This window comes from Chrysemys picta, chromosome 18, assembly GCF_011386835.1.
Source record: "Chrysemys picta bellii isolate R12L10 chromosome 18, ASM1138683v2, whole genome shotgun sequence".
Classification (NCBI taxonomy): Eukaryota; Metazoa; Chordata; order Testudines; family Emydidae; genus Chrysemys; species Chrysemys picta.
The window spans coordinates 752,402-771,984 of NC_088808.1; the positions used below are offsets into that span (position 1 = coordinate 752,402).

General features: G+C 45.6%; 1 protein-coding gene across 8 annotated transcripts in view; it reads left to right on the forward strand.

Annotated features, from left to right (window-relative positions):
• DPH7 (diphthamide biosynthesis 7) overlaps positions 1-19,583 on the forward strand; it is a 37,997-nt gene that overhangs the window by 6,493 nt on the left and 11,921 nt on the right. For all 8 annotated transcript variants that reach the window (XM_065572485.1, XM_005292648.5, XM_024111393.3 and 5 more), the window contains exons 3-7: positions 4,285-4,427; positions 5,073-5,160; positions 6,174-6,268; positions 8,657-8,823; positions 9,631-9,703. In XM_065572485.1, coding sequence (XP_065428557.1) covers positions 4,285-4,427; positions 5,073-5,160; positions 6,174-6,268; positions 8,657-8,823; positions 9,631-9,703 — 566 coding nt within the window. The remainder of the gene's footprint in view (positions 1-4,284; positions 4,428-5,072; positions 5,161-6,173; positions 6,269-8,656; positions 8,824-9,630; positions 9,704-19,583) is intronic.

The window sequence follows — 19,583 nt, forward strand, 5'->3', positions numbered from 1 at the left end:
CCCTGTATAAGCGTTATACAGGGTAAAACGGATTTATTTGGGTTTAGACCCCACTGCGAGTTGGGCATCTGAGTGTTAAAGATAAGAACACTTCTGTAGCTGCTTTCAATTAAGCCTACAGCTGTTAGGGGACGTGGTTCAGACCCTGGGTCTGGGTTTGCAGCATGCATGTGGGTCGGGCTCAAACCAGGCAGGGCACTGAAGTCCTAAGCTGCCAGGGCAGGAAAGCAGGGGTAGAAGTAGTCTTGGCGCATCAGTTGGCAGCCCCAAGGGGGTTTCTGTGATCCAACTCGTCACAGTGTGTCTGATATTTTCATGTAAAGTGTGGTTCTACTCTGAAAATCACTGTAAAATTGGCACTGTGACTTTCACATTTGCTGTCTCCTAGTGACTTCAGATACAAGGTGCTTGGTTAATATGTAAAAAGGTGTGTGGTGGTTGTTTGGCTGCTTTCCCCGGCTAGCTGTACAAATTCACTCTGAGAGCTGACGTGACCACCAGTAATAAAAATCCTTTGGGCCAAATTATACCTTCAGCGACACCTGTGTGGTCTCATTGGCCTTCAATGGGTTACTCCGGTGTAGCTAATTAAACTTGGCTAATGATTTTGGTGATTATGTCCAACATGGAATAGATCCCAATTCCCCCCCTTTTATAGTTATGTTTGTCGGAGAAAAACTGAGTTCTCACTATTTTTGTTTAGGTACAGCAAGTCAGATACTTTATTAACTCTCACATGTGCAGAGGGAGAGCTGAACAGGTCTCTCCCCGGTAACTAATTACAGCAAGCATTTATACCTTTCATTACAGAAATAATGAGAGACAGCAGCATTTTTGTTTATACATAGGCCATCTTGATATCTCATTTCCTCAGTTGTTTTGACTCTTGCCAACATACAATTATTTTCTATACCTTATCTACCCAAGGTCTTCTACACTTTATCTATGCTGAGGTCATCATAACTTCTTACACAGTTCTTTCTCACCCGCCTCACACAATCCTCGCTTCTACAAATCTCGCGTTAACAGGGTTACAGTTAGCCTGACTCTTGCTAACAAACGTCATGCATTACAGTTCCCTTCTGTCAGTTCTTTTCTCTGCTTCCACATGTTAGTTGTGCAAGATTATTAGAAGTAAAACACAACTAAAAAAACTACACTTAAAATAAGCAGCTCTGAATCCTTGGAGCTGGCAAAACTGCTGAGTAAGTAGTGACCAATTTTACAGTCACTTTTTTTCAGAGCGGAACAGCACTTTGAATTGCTTCCATCAAGTGGCAGGGCATTACCCTCTTCACTTGCATACTCCCATATTGAAAACCACTTCCACTGCACCCTCAACATAAACTGTGTTCCTGTCTGATCTTGAGAACTAAGCAGTGTACTTGGGTGGGAGACTTCCAAGGAATGCCTGGGTGATGTATGATGCTCATTCAATAGGTGGTATGCTTTTTTCTGAGTCAGTCTTGAATCAGTGCTCCAACATGGTGTTAAGAGGAGCTGAGCTGTGGGAGGGTTGCCTTTCTGAAAGGTGCAATACAAAGGTATTGAACAGCAGGTACTATACTGCTCATGGACTGGTTATTGCTAAAGAGCCCATGGCCCTTTTCATAAGCTCTTATTTCCTAGCCAAATATCAGCTTACTCTGCCTCCCTAAATTCCTTCTCAGTTAACTAAATATGGGAATCTAATACTCCTTCCTGCCCTAAATCATTGTTGAGTGTTGCAGAGTCCCATCCCAATGCTGGGTGAAGTGATACAGTTATCCCTTACCTGCCTGCTAACAGAGCTTGGGGCCTGATTTTTTAGAGTTGCTGAGGATGTGTAGATATCATTGGCTTTTCCAGGAATGGTGGCTGCTGGGCATCTCTGAAAAATGACATTCTTAGTGACTTTCCAAAGGTCCTACAGCAAATGATTGGACAAATGACCAGGGAGGAGTATAAAAATATTTCTCAGGCATGCAGGAGTGAAATCAGGAAGGCCAAATCACACTTGGAGTTGCAGCTAGCAAGGGATGTTAAGAGTAACAAGAAGGGTTTCTTCAGGTATGTTAGCAACAAGAAGAAAGTAAAGGAAAGCGTGGGCCCCTTACTGAATGAGGGAGGCAACCTAGTGACAGAGGATGTGGAAAAAGCTAATGTTCTCAATGCTTTTTTTGCCTCTGTCTTCACGAACAAGGTCAGCTCCCAGACTGCTGCACTGGGCAGCACAGCATGGGGAGGAGATGACCAGCCCTCTGTGGAGAAAAAGAATTGGTTCAGCACTATTTAGAAAAGCTGGACGAGCACAAGTCCATGGGGCTGGATGCGCTGCATCCGAGGGTGCTAAAGGAGTTGGCGGATGTGATTGCAGAGCCATTGGCCATTATCTTTGAAAACGCATGGCGATTGGGCAGGGGCGGCTCTGTGTTTTGCCACACCAAGCACGGCAGTCAGGCGGCTTTCGGCGGCGTGCCTGCAGGCGGTCCGTTGGTCACGCTGATTCGGCGGCATGCCTGCTGGAGGTTCGCCAGTCCCATGGCCTCCGCGTAACCGCCGCCAAAGCCGCGGGACCGGCGGACCTCCTGCAGGCATGCTGCCAAAGGCAGCCTGACTGCCGCCCTCATAGCGACCAGCAGGCCGCCCCCCGCGGCTTGCTGCCCCAGGCACACGCTTGCTGTGCTGGTGCCTGGAGCCGCCCCTGCGATCAGGGGAGGTCAGGGATGACTGGAAAAAGGCTAATGTAGTGCCCATCTTGGGAAAAAAAGGGAAGGAGGAGGATCCGGGGAACTACAGGCCAGTCAGCCTCACCTCAGTCCCTGGAAAAGTAATGGAGCAGGTCCTCAAGGAATCAATTCTGAAGCACTTAGAGGAGAGGAAAGTGATCAGGAACAGTCAGCATGGATTCACCAAGGGCAAGTCATGCCTGACTAACCTAATTGCCTTCTTTGTCGAGATAACTGTCTCTGAGAATGAGGGGAAAGCAGTGGATGTGTTATTCCTTGACTTTAGCAAAGCTTTTGATACGGTCTCCCACAGTATTCTTGCCAGCAAGTTAAAGAAGTATGGGCTGGATGAATGGACTATAAGGTGGATAGAAAGCTGGCTAGATCGTCGGGCTCAACGGGTAGTGATCAATGGCTCCATGTCTAATTGGCAGCCAGTATCAAGTGGAGTGCCCCAAGGGTTGGTCCTGGGGCTGGTTTTGTTCAATATCTTCATTAATGATCTGGAGGATGGGGTGGACTGCACCCTCAGTAAGTTTGTAGATGACACTAAACTGCGAGGAGTGGTAGATATGCTGGAGGGTAGGGATCGGATACAGAGGGACCTAGACAAATTAGAGGATTGGGCCAGAAGAAATCTGATGAGGTTCAACAAGGACAAGTGCAGAATCCCATGCACTGCTACAGACTAGGGACCGAATGGCTAGGCAGCAGTTCTGCAGAAAAGGACCTGGGGTTACAGTGGATGAGAAACTGGATATGAGTCGACAGTGTGCTCTTGTTGCCAAGAAGGCTAACGGCGTTTTGGGCTGTATAAGTAGGGGCATTGCCAGCAGATCGAGGGAAGTGATCGTTCCCCTCTATTCAACATTGGTGAGGCCTCATCTGGAGTACTGTGTCCAGTTTTGGGCCCCACACTACAAGAAGGATGTGGAAAAATTGGAAAGAGTCCAGCGGAGGACAACAAAAATGATTAGGGGGCTAGAGCACATGACTTATGAGGAGAGGCGGAGGGAACTGGGATTGTTTAGTCTGCAGAAGAGAAGAATGAGGGGGGATTTGATAGCTGCTTTCAACTACCTGAAAGGGGGTTCCAAAGAGGATGGATCTAGACTGTTCTCAGTGGTACCAGATTACAGAACAAGGAGTAATGGTCTCAAGTTGCAGTGGAGGAGGTTTAGGTTGGATATTAGGAAAAACTTTTTCACTAGGAGCGTGGTGAAGCACTGGAATGGGTTACCTAGGGAAGTGGTGGAATCTCCTTCCTTAGAGGTTTTTAAGGTCAGGCTTGACAAAGTCCTGGCTGAGATGATTTAGTTGGGAATTGGAACTGCTTTGAGCAGGGGGTTGGACTAGATGACCTCCTGAGGTCCCTTCCAACCCTGATATTCTATGATTCTATGTTGGTAGAGCTGGGAACTCAACACAGTGAGTACTGACTCTATCCCCTGCTCTGATTAGTAGAGCTTGGTTCGCTTTCTGACAGGGTCTTTGAGGGAGGAATGTTACAATATATGAAGGAGATGAGAAAATAGCCCCTAAGCTTACAGACATCCTTTTCCCTTGTTTGATGCAGCCTGGTGTAAACCCCAGTGAGAGTGATGAGCCCCACACACGGCTGGGTCGCCTCTACATGTATCACTACAGTGAAGAGCAGCCTTTCATCCCACTGACTGAAATTCAAAGGATTGAAACCGCCGCCATCCTAGACATCAAATGGTAATGCTGGCTATTGAGGGGGGGACATCAGGCTCCTTTGGCACTTGTGGCCAAGGGTTACCTGTGCCTGAGCTGCTGCTGTAGGTATTCTTTCTCTCCGACTGCCAATAGCTTCTACTGCAGTAATGAATAAGCAGCTTCTGGTTATCACAGTGCAGTACAAGGTTTCTGGCTTTTAGTTTAATAACATTTGTATTATTATTCTGTTCTAGGATGAAAAATACCAGTAAGCTACTGCTAGCTCTCAGTGTGGGCATCCCACACTTGAACTGTGCCTGCTGCTTATCCAGCCTGGGGGCAGTTCTTCCGTGCTTGTGGAACCAGGGGAAGCAGCAGGATAGACAGTAGCAGCTGGGGGTGCTAGCTCTTCATTGGCTTTGAAAACTAGTTTTAAAGCTATGATTCTTTTTAAATTAATTCCTTCCTCTCTCCCCTACCGCCCCCCCACACAAAGGGCAGCTGAGGGGAACAGGAGCTATGCAAGTTAAGGTAGTTGCAGTTAGAGAGTATGCTGCCTGGCTGAGACTTGTCAAAGAACTTGAGGAAAAAAAAAACAATATAGCTCCTCCTTCGGGACTGTTTTCTGTTCCTCTAATGCAAGACATGGACTTGAGTTCAAGACCTCGTTGTCAATTACTCTTCCAGGTGCCACGTTCCCGTTGCAGAACATCCCATGTTGGGCATTGCAAATGCCAAGGGAACTGTGGAGCTCTGCCACCTGACTGGAAGTGAGGTAGGTGACTGGGATGCAAGTCATTAATGTAAATTCCTCTAGCTTCATTGGTAATGTTCAAAGGCTGTGGTGTTACTGAAAATGTTGTCGGAGGCTCCATGGTGCTTTCAGTGACTCCAGGGCAAATGTGTTCAGTTTACAAGTGAGATTTTGTGTGTGTGTGTGTGGCATTTTTCCTAAATGCAAATGCCAAAAATTTGTCCCTGATATCTGGGAGTCAAGCTTGCCTCTGTCCATCTGTGAAGAGTGGACGACAGTGAGGGGAGAAATGGGGAAGAGGTAGGGAAATTAGGACAGAGAGAGAGCCTGGGGCTCTTCAGTCGCTGGGGAGAAGAAACAACCGTTGAAAGCAGTTGGCAAGATAGAACTATCATAGAAGTCATAGAAGCCCAAGTATCAGGAGGCCCAACAAAGAAAGTTTTGAGGAGGCGGCATGGGGCATTGTTAAAGGCAGCATAGAGATTGTGTGTGAAGGAGGGGCTCTGTGAGGAAGAGGTTATTGATGACTAGATGGCAGTTTCAATGGAGTGGAGAGAGCAGAAGCCAGCATAGGGGTAAGTTAGGACACTGTGGCTAGATGCATCTGAAGAAGTGAGGTTCTTACCCACGAAAGCTTATGCTCCCAGTACTTCTGTTAGTCTCAAAGGTGCCACAGGACCCTCTGTTGCTTGTGGCTAGATGGTCCTCTAGCCACAATGAGGTTTGAAATAGAGGAGCTGCTGGGATGGATAGTTGGGGAGGGAGGTAGGAGTCAGTGAGTTTAAGGACAGGAAATGGGAGGCACCCTATATGGATAGTAGTCCTTGTATCTAGCACTTCAGTGGCTTATATGTTAGGATTTTTCTCTTCTGTAATGCAAGGATCCTAAAATTCTCCAGGGTATGAACCTACAGCATCCATGGAATGCAGCCACCTGTGGGGTCCCTCAGTGAGGGGTGAAAGAGCAATTAGATACTATCTGTGTGGTTATTTCTGTCTCCTGATTTTGATCGATTTCCTTTTCTTTTCAGTAGAAGAACAGCTGCATGTTGGAGCCACTCTGCAGTGTTGATTTAGGAGCACAATGCATTGCCTTGTCTCTGGACTGGTCCACAGGACGGGAGCAGTGGTGAGGAGGGGAATAACTATGGCACTCTGTTGTAGGGGTGTGTGTGTGTGAGAGAGAGAGTTCATTGTCACTTCCACAGTCCCTGCTCTCAAGAGGCTTAGAATTGCCTTTGAGGCTTCTTCATGTGGAAATGTTTACTGTGGGGTCTCTGTATATGAACCATTAACAAGGAAATGGCTTGGCAGCTTTAGTGCTTATGTAAAATCTAAACTCACTTAGTCTGAGCCCCAGTAGTCTCCTGTAGTGGGGAAGCTGAGAAACTCAGTCTAGAAGTGGCTGCTCTCCTATCTGCTCCCAGAGTTGATTCCAGGAATGTCATCACCATGTAAAATTAGTTAGATGTCACCCTCAGGCTGAAGGGGACTGTTTGTTTTCAAAGGTTGGGGAGAGAGAAGTGTGGATTGAGCACAGGGCTGGGACCAGGGGGAGTTCTATAGTTGACATTGTTTAACTTAATTTGGAATCTTTTTTTTTTAATTGCTTGTGCCCATTATACTGTGTCTATGCACGCTGTTTAATGAATTGACAAAACTTCTGGCCTTGGGCAAGTCCCTTTGTGTATATCTTTTCTTCTCCATCTTTAAAAAGGGATAACCACTATCTGTGTTGATTCAGAGGGGCATCGCTGTAAAGTCTGTCGCTGCTGCCTAATCACTTGGGAAGCAAAAGGCCTTCTATCTCCCATGGGGCTGAACGTGTAGCATCTGCAGCATTCCCAGCCCCTGCAGACCCAGTGAGTGGGAGAGTGTGACGGGTTGGATCACAGAAACCCCCTTGGGAGCTGCTACCCGATGTGCAAAGACTACCCCTGCTTCTGTTTTCCCTGCCAGCTCAGGACTCCAGCACCCTGTCTTGCTGAGCCAGACACTCCAGTCTGCTCCAATACAGACCCAGGGTCTGAATCACTTGTCCCAAAGCTGCAAGTTTACCTGAAAACAGCTCACAGAAGTGTGCTTGTCTTTAGCACTCAGATGCCCAACTCCCAATGGGGTCTAAACCCAAATAAATCCGTTTTACCCTGCATAAAGCTTATGCAGGGCAAACTCATAAATTGTTCGCCCTCTATAACACTGATAGAGAGATATGCACAGTTGTTTGCTCCCTCAGGTATTAATACATACTCTGAGTAAATTACTAAATAAAAAGTGATTTTATTAAATACAGACAGTAGGATTTAAGTGGTTCCAAGTACTAACAGACAGAACAAAGTAAGTCACCAAGTAAAATAAAATAAAATGCGCAAATCTATGTCTAATCAAACTAAATACAGATAATCTCACCCTCAGAGATGCTTCAGTAAATTTTTCTCAGACTGGACACCTTCCAGGCCTGGGCACAATTCTTTCCCCTGGTACAGCTCTTGTTCCAGCTCAGGTGATAGCTAGGGGATTCTTCATGATGGCTCCTCTCTCCCTCTGTTCTCTTCCACCCCCTTTATATATCTTTTGCATAAGGCGGGAACCCTTTGTCCCTCTGGGTTTCCACCCTCCTCCCCAACCCCCCCCCCCGGAAAAGCACCAGGTTAAAGATGGATTCCAGTTCAGGTGACATGATCACATGTCACTGCAAGACTTCATTGCCCACTTGCCAGCACACACATATACAGGAAGACTAACAGGTAAACACAGCCATCTGCAGACAATTTTCCTTGTTAATGGGAGTCATCAAGATTCCAAACCATCATTAATGGCCCACACTTTACATAATTACAATAGGCCCTCAGAGTTATATTTCATATTTCTAGTTTTAGATACAAGAGTGGTACCTTTATACAAATGGGATGATCACACTCAGTAGATTATAAGCTTTGTAATGATACCTTACAAGAGACCTTTTGCATGAAGCATATTCCAGTTACATTATATTCACTTATCATATTTTTATAAAACTATTCCAGTTACATTATATTCACTTCTTATTATGTTTTTATAAATCCATATAGACTGCACAACGTCACAGAGAGCAGTGTGGGAACATCTTAATGGGTGTTTCAATGGTGTTTTGGACCTTACAGGAGACCAAAGACCTTATTTCAATTAATTGTCCCAAATCACTATGAGCTGATCATTTCCTGTTTGAGAGCAGGGAGCTGGGATTGTGAATATTACCATGCTTCCTGTGCAGTGTAGACTGAAGATGAAATCCAGCTCTTAAGAACAGGGGACTGGTGCACTCTGCAGATGCCCAGCATTGGTGTCTGCTTGGAAGCTTTGCTCCCCTAATGTCCCTCCACGTCTATGTTAATAGACAGATACTTATCATTTGTGTGTTAACTAGTCTTTTCAGGCTGTAACATGGCTGCAGGTGTGAAGGAGAAAGTCACTGGATTAAATGCTGGGACATGAGTTGTCTTAAACTCTAACATATTGTCTGTCTTTCCTGCTGTAGTGGGCACCCACTGAGAGTAATCAGCAGTGATTCAAAGGGGAAGCTGAACCTACTGTCAATAGATGAGTCTGCTCCTTCTGTGCACATCCTCAGCCAGTGGAAGGCTCACAACTTTGAGGCCTGGATTGCTGCTTTTAATTACTGGGACACAGACATTGTGTATTCAGGTGTGAACACCAAAAGCCTTTTCTTGGGGGGGGGAAGGGGGAGGAGGAGGAGGAGGAGGGGCGGGGCAGGAAAATATCCTAGAGATATGTGGCTATCAAAATAACCATTTCCATGGTGGCTATTTCTCTTTCCCCTCCTACCCTTTGCATGTGGATCATGATGACACTTCTTGCTGCTGCACCAGCCAGCTGACACCTTCTCAGTGTTTGTGCCATTGCTTGGAAAAATAATCCTTGAAGGAGTGACTGTAGGAAGTTGTGGATATTGAAATGCCCACCCTGACTGTTCATTAGCCAAGCGGGAGTAGTACATTGTAGTCAGAACAGGAGACCAAAGTGAGGGCTCTGGGATTCTAGTTCCAGCTCAGCTGTTGACTTAGAGTTTGATCTTGGCAAATCACTTCACTTCTCTGAGTGTTGATATCCCCATTGTGAAGTGGAGATACCTCCATAGACGGTTTGTGAGATTCAACTTATGTTTGTGAAGTGCTCTGAAATGCTTGGAAGAAAGGTGCCAAATAAATGTTGACTACTATTTACTTCCGTTTAGGTAGGGTTCTTTCTAACCCTTTCCCCTGATCCTACCTCACACTTTTGGATGAAGTGAAATCTTTGTGGTACATGGAACAGCTCTGCCCTTCATTCCATTGAAAAACGCAAGTCCTGCTATGATCTTCTGAGTGCAACAGCAGTAAGGGCATTGTCCCCAACTCTAGTCATGCTCCAGAGCTGTCAAATCTCAGTTTTGTCTATGGTATACTGATTTCCCAACTAGTGTTAATACAGAGACAATCTCTCCTTGTACAGGTGGAGATGACTGCATGCTGAGGGGCTGGGACACCAGGCGCTGCCCAGAAATGCCTATCTTCACCAGCGAGAGGTAACTAAGCCACTCAGACAGATGGTCATAGAATGATGATGCATGACTGACTATGACTAAGTGTGTTCTCTCCCAGAATTCCAGTTAAATTTAAATTTCAGCTTTTAACCATTCAGGGCATGTCATGATCTTGTCCATCTGTGCCCTTTGTTCTCTTAGAGACTTCTCTTAGAGGAGAGTCTATTGATAGAGATTCTCTAGGTTTTAATCAGGAGGAGAGGATAAAGTAGGGGCCAGATCAGACAAGAAACATTCACATAAAAAAGAATCTGACACATCAGAAAAGGTCAGACAAATAAACAGTGACACATTTTTAAAGTGTTTGTACACAAATGCTAGAAGTCTAAATAATAAAATGGGTAAACTAGAGTGCCTCGTGTTAAAGGAGGATATTGATATAATTGGCATCAAAGAAACCTGGTGGAGTGAGGACAATCAATGGGGCACAATCATTCTGGGGTACAAAATATATTGGAAGGAAAGAACAGATCGTGTGGGGGGAGGGGTTAAGTGGCACTATATGTGAAAGAAAATATAGAATCGAAGTAAAAATCTTAAATGAATCCACATGTTCCATAGAATCTCTATGGATAGTAATTCCATCCTCTAATAACAATATAACCGTAGGGATCTATTATCAACCACCTGACCAGGACAGTGCTAGTGACTATGAAATGCTAAGGGAGATTAGAGAGGCTATCAAAATAAAGAATTCAATAATAGTGGGGGAATACAATTATCCCCATATTGACTGGTTACATGTCACCTCAGGATGAAATGCAGAGACAAAATTTCTCAATACTTTAAATGACTGCTTCTTGGAGCAGCTGGTACAGGAATCCACAAGGGGAGAGGCAATTCTCGATTTCGTCCTGAGTGGAGCACAGGATCTGGAAATAGTGACCATAATATAATAACATTTAACATCCATGTGGTGGGAGGAACACCTCAACAGCCCAACACTGTGGCATTTAATTTCAGAAAGGGGAACTATGCAAAAATGAGGAGGTTAGTTAAACAGAAATTAAAAGGTACAGTGACTAGAGTGAAATCCCTGCAAGCTGCCTGGACACTTTTCAAAGATACCATAATAGAGGCCCAACTTAAATGTATACCCCAAATTAAAAAAACACAGTAAAAGAACTAAAAAAGAGCCACCGTGGCTTAACAACCATGTAAAAGAAGCAGTGAGAGATAAAAAGGCATCTTTTAAAAAGTGGAAGTCAAATCCTAGTGAGGTAAATAGAAAGGAGCATAAACACTGCCAAAATAAGTGTAAACATGTAGGAAGAAAAGCCAAAAAGGAGTTTGAAGAACAGCTAGCCAAAAACTCAAAAGGTAATAACAAAATGTTTTTTAAGTACATCAGAAGCAGGAAGCCTGCTAAGCAACCAGTGGGTCCTCTGGACGATTGAGATACAAAAGGAGCACTTAAAGATGATAGTCATTGCGGAGAAACTAAATGAATTCTTTGGTTCAGTCTTCACGGCTGAGGATGTTAGGGAAATTCCCAAATCCGAGCCGTCCTTTGTAGGTGACAAATCTGAGGAATTGTCACAGATTGAAGTGCCATTAGAGGAGGTTTTGGAATTAATTGATAAACTTAACAGTAACAAGTCACCAGGACCAGATGGCATTCACCCAAGAGTTCTGAAAGAACTCAAATGTGAAATTGGGGAACTATTAACTATGGTTTGTAATCTGTCCTTTAAATCAGCTTCTGTACCCAGTGACTGGAAGATAGCTAATGTAATGCCAATATTTAAAAAGGGCTCTAGAGGTGATCCTTGCAATTACATAACTCAGTAATGGGCAAATTAGTTGAAACAATAGTAAAGAATAAAATTGTCAGACACCTAGAAGAACATAAATTGTTGGGCAAAAGTCAACATGGTTTCTGTAAAGGGGAAATCGTATAGTACTAATCTATTAGAGTTCTTTGAAGGGGTCAACAAACATGTGGACAAGGGGGATCCAGAGGACATAATGTACTTAGATTTCCAGAAAGCCTTTGATAAGGTCCCTCACCAAAGGCTCTTACGTAAATTAAGTTGTCATGGGATAAGAGGGAAGATCCTTTCATGGATTGAGAACTGGTTAAAAGGCAGAGAACAAAGGGTAGGAATAAATGGTAAATTTTCAGAATGGAGAGGGGTGTCCCCAAGGGTCAGTCCTAGGACCAATCCTATTCAACTTATTCATAAATGATCTGGAGAAAGGGGTAATCAGTGAGGTAGCAAAGTTTGCAGACAATACTAAAACTGCTCAAGACAGTTAAGATCAAAGCAGACTGTGAAGAACTTCAAAAAGATCTCACAAAACTAAAAAGAACAGGAGTACTTGTGGCACCTTAGAGACTAACAAATTTGTTTGAGCATAAGCTTTCGTGGGCTACATCCCACTTCTTCGGATGCATAGAATCATCCGAAGTGCGAAGAAGTGGGATATAGCCCACGAAAGTTTATGCTCAAATAAATTTGTTAGTCTCTAAGGTGCCACAAGTACTCCTGTTCTTTTTGCGGATACAGACTAACACGGCTGCTACTCTGAAACCTCACAAAACTAAGTGATTGGGCAACCAAATGGCAAATGAAATTTAATGTGGATAAATGTAAAATAATGCACATTGGAAAAAATATCCCCAACTATACATTTAGTGGTTTGAGCATTGGCTTGTGTCAAAGTTAGAATCAGGACTCACAATTTTGTGAAGACCACTCTGTTTATCAGCACAGCGCTCTGCTAATACATTCAGATAATGTGAGCCTCTATGCAAGATTCAAACAGTCTTATTTATACAGATAAAAGGGTGCGAACTAAACAAAGGGACAGAGAGCAAATTGTAAAATTTGCATGGGGCACAATATGCATATCCTGCTTCCTTATTAACTCTTATCGATCTAAGGCTAATGCTTCACCAATTGCCCTTAAGTGGGGCAATTCATTAAGCAGTTAATGTCTGCTTTCCTGCACCCTGGCTTGCAGCATTTCTCATTTCTACTTAAAGGTACATACAGCATTCTTTAATTCATTCTATTTCTTTAATATAATTCATTTCATTTTCACACCTGCTAAACCCAGGGTTGTGAGTTCAATCCTTAAGGGGGCCACTTGGGGATCTGGGGCAAAATCAGTACTTGGTCCTGCTAGTGAAGGCAGGGGGCTGGACTCGATGACTTTTCCAAGGTCCCTTCCAGTTCTAGGAGTTTGGATATCTCAATTAAATAAATTAAATTAAAATTAAATTAAATTAAATATACATACAGTATGACGTGGGGCTAATTTAGCTACAATTAATCAGGAAAGAGATGTTGGAGTCATCGTTTAGAGCAGTGGTTCTCAAACTAGGGACGCCGCTAGTTCAGGGAAAGCCCCTGGCGGGCGGGCTGGTTTGTTTACCTGGCGTGTCCGCAGGTTCAGCCGATCGCGGCTCCCACTGGCCGCGGTTCGCCGCTCTAGGCCAATGGGGGCTGCAGGAAGGGCGGCCAGTACGTCCCTCGGCCCGTGACGCTTCCTGCAGCTCCCATTGGCCTAGAGCAGCGACCCGCGGCCAGTGGGAGCCGCGATTGGCCAAACTTGCGGATGCGGCAGGTAAACAAACCGGCCTGGCCCGCCTGGGGCTTTCCCTGAACAATTGGCAGCCCTAGTTTGAGAACCACTGGTGTAGAGTTCTCTGAAGACGTCCACGCAGTGGGCAGCGGCAGTCAAAAAAGCAAACTGGTTGTTAGGAATCATTAAAAAGGGATAGAGAATAAGATGGAGAATATCTTATTGCCCTTACATAAACCCGTGGTACGCCCACATCTCGAATACTGTGTACAGATGTGGTCTCATCTCAAAAAAGCTATACTGGCATTAGAAAAGGTTCGGCGAAGGGCAGCTAAAATGATTAGTGGTTTGGAACGGGTCCCACATGAGGAGAGATTAAAGAGGCTAGGACTTTTCAGCTTGGAAAAGAGAAGACTAAGGCCTTGGCTACACTTGCGAGTTGCAGCGCTGTAACTCACTCCCCGTCCACACTGGCAAGGCATTTGCAGCGCTGTATCTCCTTGGTTGCAGCGCTGCATGTACTCCACCTCTCCGAGAGGAATAGTGAGTGCAGCACTGCCGCTGCAGCACTGCGGCGCCAGTGTGGCCACCCAATGCGCTGTGAATGGCCTCCAGAATTATTCAACAGTATCCCACAATGCCTGTTCTAGCTACTCTGGTCATCAGTTCAAACTCTACTGCCCTGGCCTCAGGTAACCAACCATGTGACCGACCCTTTACATTCCCCGGGAATTTTAAAAATCCCCTTCCTGTTTGCTCAGCCCGGCGTGGCGTGGAGTGCTATCAGCAAATCTTTCCAGGTGACCATGCCTCCACGCGTCAAGCGAGCCCCAGCATGGAGCAATGGCGAGTTGCTGGACCTCATCAGTGTTTGGGGGGAGGAAGCTGTCCAGTCCCAGCTGCGCTCCAGCGTAGGAATTACGATACCTTCGGGAAGGTATCAAAGGACATGATGGAAAGGGGCCATGACTGGGACGCCCTGCAGTGCAGTATTAAAGTGAAGGAGCTGCGGAGTGCCTACCGCAAAGCTCGTGACGCAAACGGCCGCTCGGGTGCTCCCTCTGTGACCTGCAGATTCTACGAGGAGCTGGATGCAATACTTGGGGTTAACTCCACCTCCACTCCGAGCACCAACATGGACACTTCAGAGCCGGTGTGGGGGGGGGAGGAGGAGGAGGAAAACGGGAGTGATGGTGGTGGGCTGGATGGAGACACCCCGGAATCCCTGGAGCCATGCAGCCAGGAGCTCTTCTCGAGCCAGGAGGATGGTAACCAGTCGCAGTGGCCGGTACTTGGTGGAGGACAAACAGAAGAGCAGGTTCCCGGTAAGCGTTTTTTTTTTTCGGGAAGGAATTTTTTCAGTGCGGGCTTTTTGGGAGAGGAGGGTTAAGCATGCATGCCTAGATGCGGAATAGTGCATTGATGTGGTTTATCACATCGCGGTAATCAGCCTCGGTAATCTCTTTGAGTGTCTCATCCAGAACGTGTGCAATGCACTTGCGCAGGTTTATAGGGAGAGCCACCGTGGTCCTTGTCCAGCCAGGCTAACGTGTCCGCGCCACTGTGCAGCGAGGGGCGGGGGGACCATTGCTGCACACAGGCAAGCTGCATATGGGCCAGGGTGGAAGCCGCATTGCAGTAGAAGACCCTCCCTTGCTTCCCAGGTCACCCTCAGCAGCGAGATATCGTCCAGGACGAACTCCTGTGGAAAATGTTGGGACAGTGTTCAGTGTAGGTGCCCCCTGAAGCTGTTGGCTCTCCCCAAGACACAGAAACCCAGAGGACAGTGCAGACCTGAAACAATCAGTCCCCATTACTCACCATTTTGAGGCTCCCGTGGGATATGTGTGCTCTGTTTCGGACGGGAAAATTATGCTATTGTGTAGACCCTGTGTGTTTTCTACTCCTTAAGTGCGGGGGGAATCATTACTCTGTCTGGTATAAACAATGCTGTCTCTGTTAAATGTTACGTTTTGCCTATACAGCTGCATCAACCTTGAGACCTCAGCCGTCCCTCTTATCGCCTGCTCAGAGACTGCAAAGACTCAGGAAGAGACCGTGAAAAAGCAAAGAAGATGTGCTGCAAGAAGTGATGTGGCAATCTATTAAAGAGAACGAGAAGGCACAGGACTGGAAGGAGAGAGAAAGCAGGATCCGCCAGGAAAACGCAGTGCACCGGCAGCAAAGCACCGCGCACCGGCGGCAAAGCACTGATAGGCTCATCAGCATCCTGGAGCGCCAAGCAGATGCTATCCAGGAGCTGGTAGCCATGCAGAAAGAGAAGCAGTACCGAAAACGCAAACGCCACCCCCCCTACAGCCCTTGTCCCAAAACTCTTTCCGTTGTGCCCCACTGTCACCTCCAACCCACTTTCCCCAACTTCCGTGTTCTTCACGCCACCCGCTGCCTCCAACACCAATATCTTCATCACCCAACCCTGAAGACCAAGACCCTTACCCTCTGCACTCAACCCCCATCACCATGCAGTATAGCTGCCCTGAAGTGCAGCACTCAATGCACAGCACACCAGACAGGACATACACGAATCTGTGATTGCACTGTTCCCCACTCCACCCCCTTTTTTCTTTTCAAGAAATATTTTTCTTTTCAATAAATGGATTCTTTGGCTTTGAAAACATTCTTTATTATTGCTTAAAGTAAAACACTCCTTAGCCCAGGAAATAAACAGGCACTGCAAGTCTGCTTAGCAAACACTGATTCCTAAATATTGGAACTACTGCACTTCACTCCCGTGCAGGGCACCAGATATCACTGCTGGTTTTCAGCCTCAAATTGCTCCCTCAAGGCATCCCTAATCCTTGCAGCCCCGCGCTGGGCCCCTGTAATAGCCCTGCTCTCTGGCTGTGCAAATTCAGCCTCCAGGTGTTGAACCTCGGAGGTCCATGCCTGAGTGAAGCTTTCACCCCTCCCTTCACAAATATTATGGAGGGCACAGCACGCGGATATAACCGTGGGGATGCTGCTTTCGGCCAAGTCCAGCTTCCCATACATAGATCGCCAGCGGGCCTTTAAACGGCCAAAGGCACACTCCACAGTCATTCGGCACCAGCTCAGCCTGTAGTTGAACCGTTCCTTGCTGCTGTCAAGGCTCCCTGTGTAGGGTTTCATGAGCCACGGCATTAACGGGTAAGTGGGATCTCCAAGGATCACAATGGGCATTTCAACTTCCCCTACCGTGATCTTCCGCTCTGGGAAAAAAGTCCCGGCCTGCATCTTCCTGAACAGCCAAGTGTTCCGAAAGATGCGTGCGTCATGCACCTTTCCAGGCCAGCCTGTGTTAATGTCAATGAAACGCCCACGGTGATCCACAAGTGCCTGGAGAACCATAGAGAAATACCCCTTCCGATTAACGTACTCGGATCCTAGGTGGGGTGGTGTCAGAATAGGAATGTGTGTCCCATCTATCGCCCCTCCACAGTTAGGGAACCCCATTTGTGCAAAGCCATCCACTATTTCCTGCACGTTACCCAGAGTCACGGTTCTTCTGAGTAGGATGCGATTAATGGCCTTGCAAACTTGCATCAACACGATTCCAACGGTCGACTTTCCCACTCCAAACTGGTTTGCGACCGACTGGTAGCTGTCTGGAGTTGCCAGCTTCCAGATTGCAATAGACATATTTACTCTCTGGATTACAGTGGTCTACAATTTTTGAGAAGTCGTCTGCTTCAGAGATAAAATGTGCTATTTATTATATATTTTGATGTGCTGAATTCAAATATGACAATTAAAACAACTGATTGGCTACTATTTCTAAGATATTTAAGTTTTTACATTTTATGTCTATGTATATTGTGTAGATAGTAGAGTTTTAATCATAAATTGTAAACCTAGGTCTTTTCATGTGTTTATGGTTGCTTTACATGATAATATTTCACCTGTCCTGTCAGCAAAAGGGTTATATAAATAAAATTTATTATGAAACAAAAGGCAAAAACCTATTATGTACATAGTTTAGTCCTATTCAGTGTCTACTCGGCGCTTCTTGGCTTGTCTCTTGTATTCATTAAATGGAGCATCTCTTGTCACTGTCCAGCAATAGTCTGCAAGCATTGATGGGCTCCATTTGCCCTGATGGCGTTTCTCCATTGTTGCAATGTCCTGGTGAAATCACTCGCCGTGCTCGTCACTCACTGCTCCACAGTTCGGTGGAAAAAAATCTAGATGAGAGTGCAAAAAATGTATCTTTAGTGACATGTTGCAATCAAGGCTTTTGTATGCCTTGAGGAGGTTTTCCACCAACAACCTGTAGTTGTCTGCCTTGTTGTTTCCGAGAAAATTTATTGCCACTAACTGAAAGGCTTTCCATGCCGTCTTTTCCTTGCCACGCAGTGCATGGTCAAATGCATCATCTCGAAGAAGTTCACAGATCTGAGGACCAACAAAGACACCTTCCTTTATCTTAGCTTCACTTAACCTTGGAAATTTTCCACGGAGGTACTTGAAAGTTGCTTGTGTTTTGTCAATGGCCTTGACAAAGTTCTTCATCAGACCCAGCTTGATGTGTAAGGGTGGTAACAAAATCTTCCTTGATTCAACAAGTGGTGGATGCTGAACACTTTTCCTCCCAGGCTCCAATGACGGTCGGAGTGGCCAATCTTTCTTGATGTAGTGGGAATCTCTTGCACGACTATCCCATTCGCAGAGAAAACAGCAGTACTTTGTGTATCCAATCTGCAGACCAAGCAAGAGAGCAACAACCTTCAAATCGCCACAACGCTGGCACTGATGTTGGTCATAGTTTATGCACCTCAAAAGTTGTTTCATGTTGTCCTTGGTTTCCTTCATATGGACTGCATGACCAACTGGAATTGATGGCAAAACATTGCCATTATGCAGTAAAACAGCTTTAAGACTAGTCTTCGATGAATCAATGAACAGTCTCCACTCATCTGGATCGTGAACGATGTTGAGGGCTGCCATCACATCATCGATGTTGTTGCAGGCTACAAGATCACCTTCCATGAAGAAGAATGGGACAAGATCCTTTTGACGGTTAGGGAACATGGAAACCCTAACATCACCTGCCAGGAGATTCCACTGCTGTAGTTTGGAGCCCAACAGCTCTGCCTTACTCTTGGGTAGTTCCAAATCCCTGACAAGGTCATTCAGTTCACCTTGTGTTATGAGGTGTGGTTCAGGGGAGGACGATGGGAGAAAATGTGGGTCCTGTGACATTGATGGTTCAGGACCAGAAGTTTCATCCTCTTCCTCTTGCTCGTCTGACTCAAGTGAGAATGATTCTGGTGCATCAGGAACCGGCAGTCCTTCTCCGTGGGGTACTGGGCGTATAGCTGATGGAATGTTTGGATAATGCACAGTCCACTTTTTCTTCTTTGACACACCTTTCCCAACTGGAGGCACCATGCAGAAGTAACAATTGCTGGTATGATCTGTTGGCTCTCTCCAAATCATTGGCACTGCAAAAGGCATAGGTTTTCCTTTTCCTGTTCAACCACTGGCGAAGATTTGTTGCACAAGTGTTGCAGCATATGTGTGGGGCCCACCTCTTGTTCTGATCTCCAATTTTGCAGCCAAAATAAAGGTGATAGGCTTTCTTAACTATAGTGGTTATACTGCGCTTTTGTGATGCAAAAGTCACTTCACCACAAACATAGCAGAAGTTATCTGCACTGTTCACACAAGTACGAGGCATCTCTGCTCACTTTGGCTAAACAGAAATGTGTCCCTTTGCAAAATCAAACACTGACAAATAAGAGAGCACGACACTGTATGATTTCTAGAGCTGATATAGGGCAATTTGTTCAGCAGAGTGATGTAAGCTTCGTTATGATTACATCATCCATGACTTCTAGGAATAACATGATGCAATTCATATCATGTATGACGCAATACCAGCTTCAGATTGCATCATTCATTGTTTTGCCTAAAAAGCAAATACTGTCCAAACCCAGTCATAGATTTATTCATAGATCCAGTCAAAGATGTATTTTAGTCATTTCTGGTTTAAATTGAGATCCCTTCCCTTTATAACTCACTTATCCTCCACCATTCCCAAGTCAAGGGTCATATATACTGACCCAATAGTCTTGAAAACTAGGGCCAATCAACAATTTTAAACATCATTTTCGTTCTCAGTGACCCAGAATTAGTAAAGTTTGACTACATTTATTTCAGAAGCATTTTGGCTGTAGAGCAGTGTAGCCAAACGTGACGTGCTGGCGAGACTCGTCAGCATACGCCTCAGCAGTTCGGACTCCATTTCCCGCAGACAGATCACGCTGCACAGAAACCGTTGAAAGATGGTGCCAAAGGTGGACGGAAACAAAGGGATTTCTGGGATGCGAAG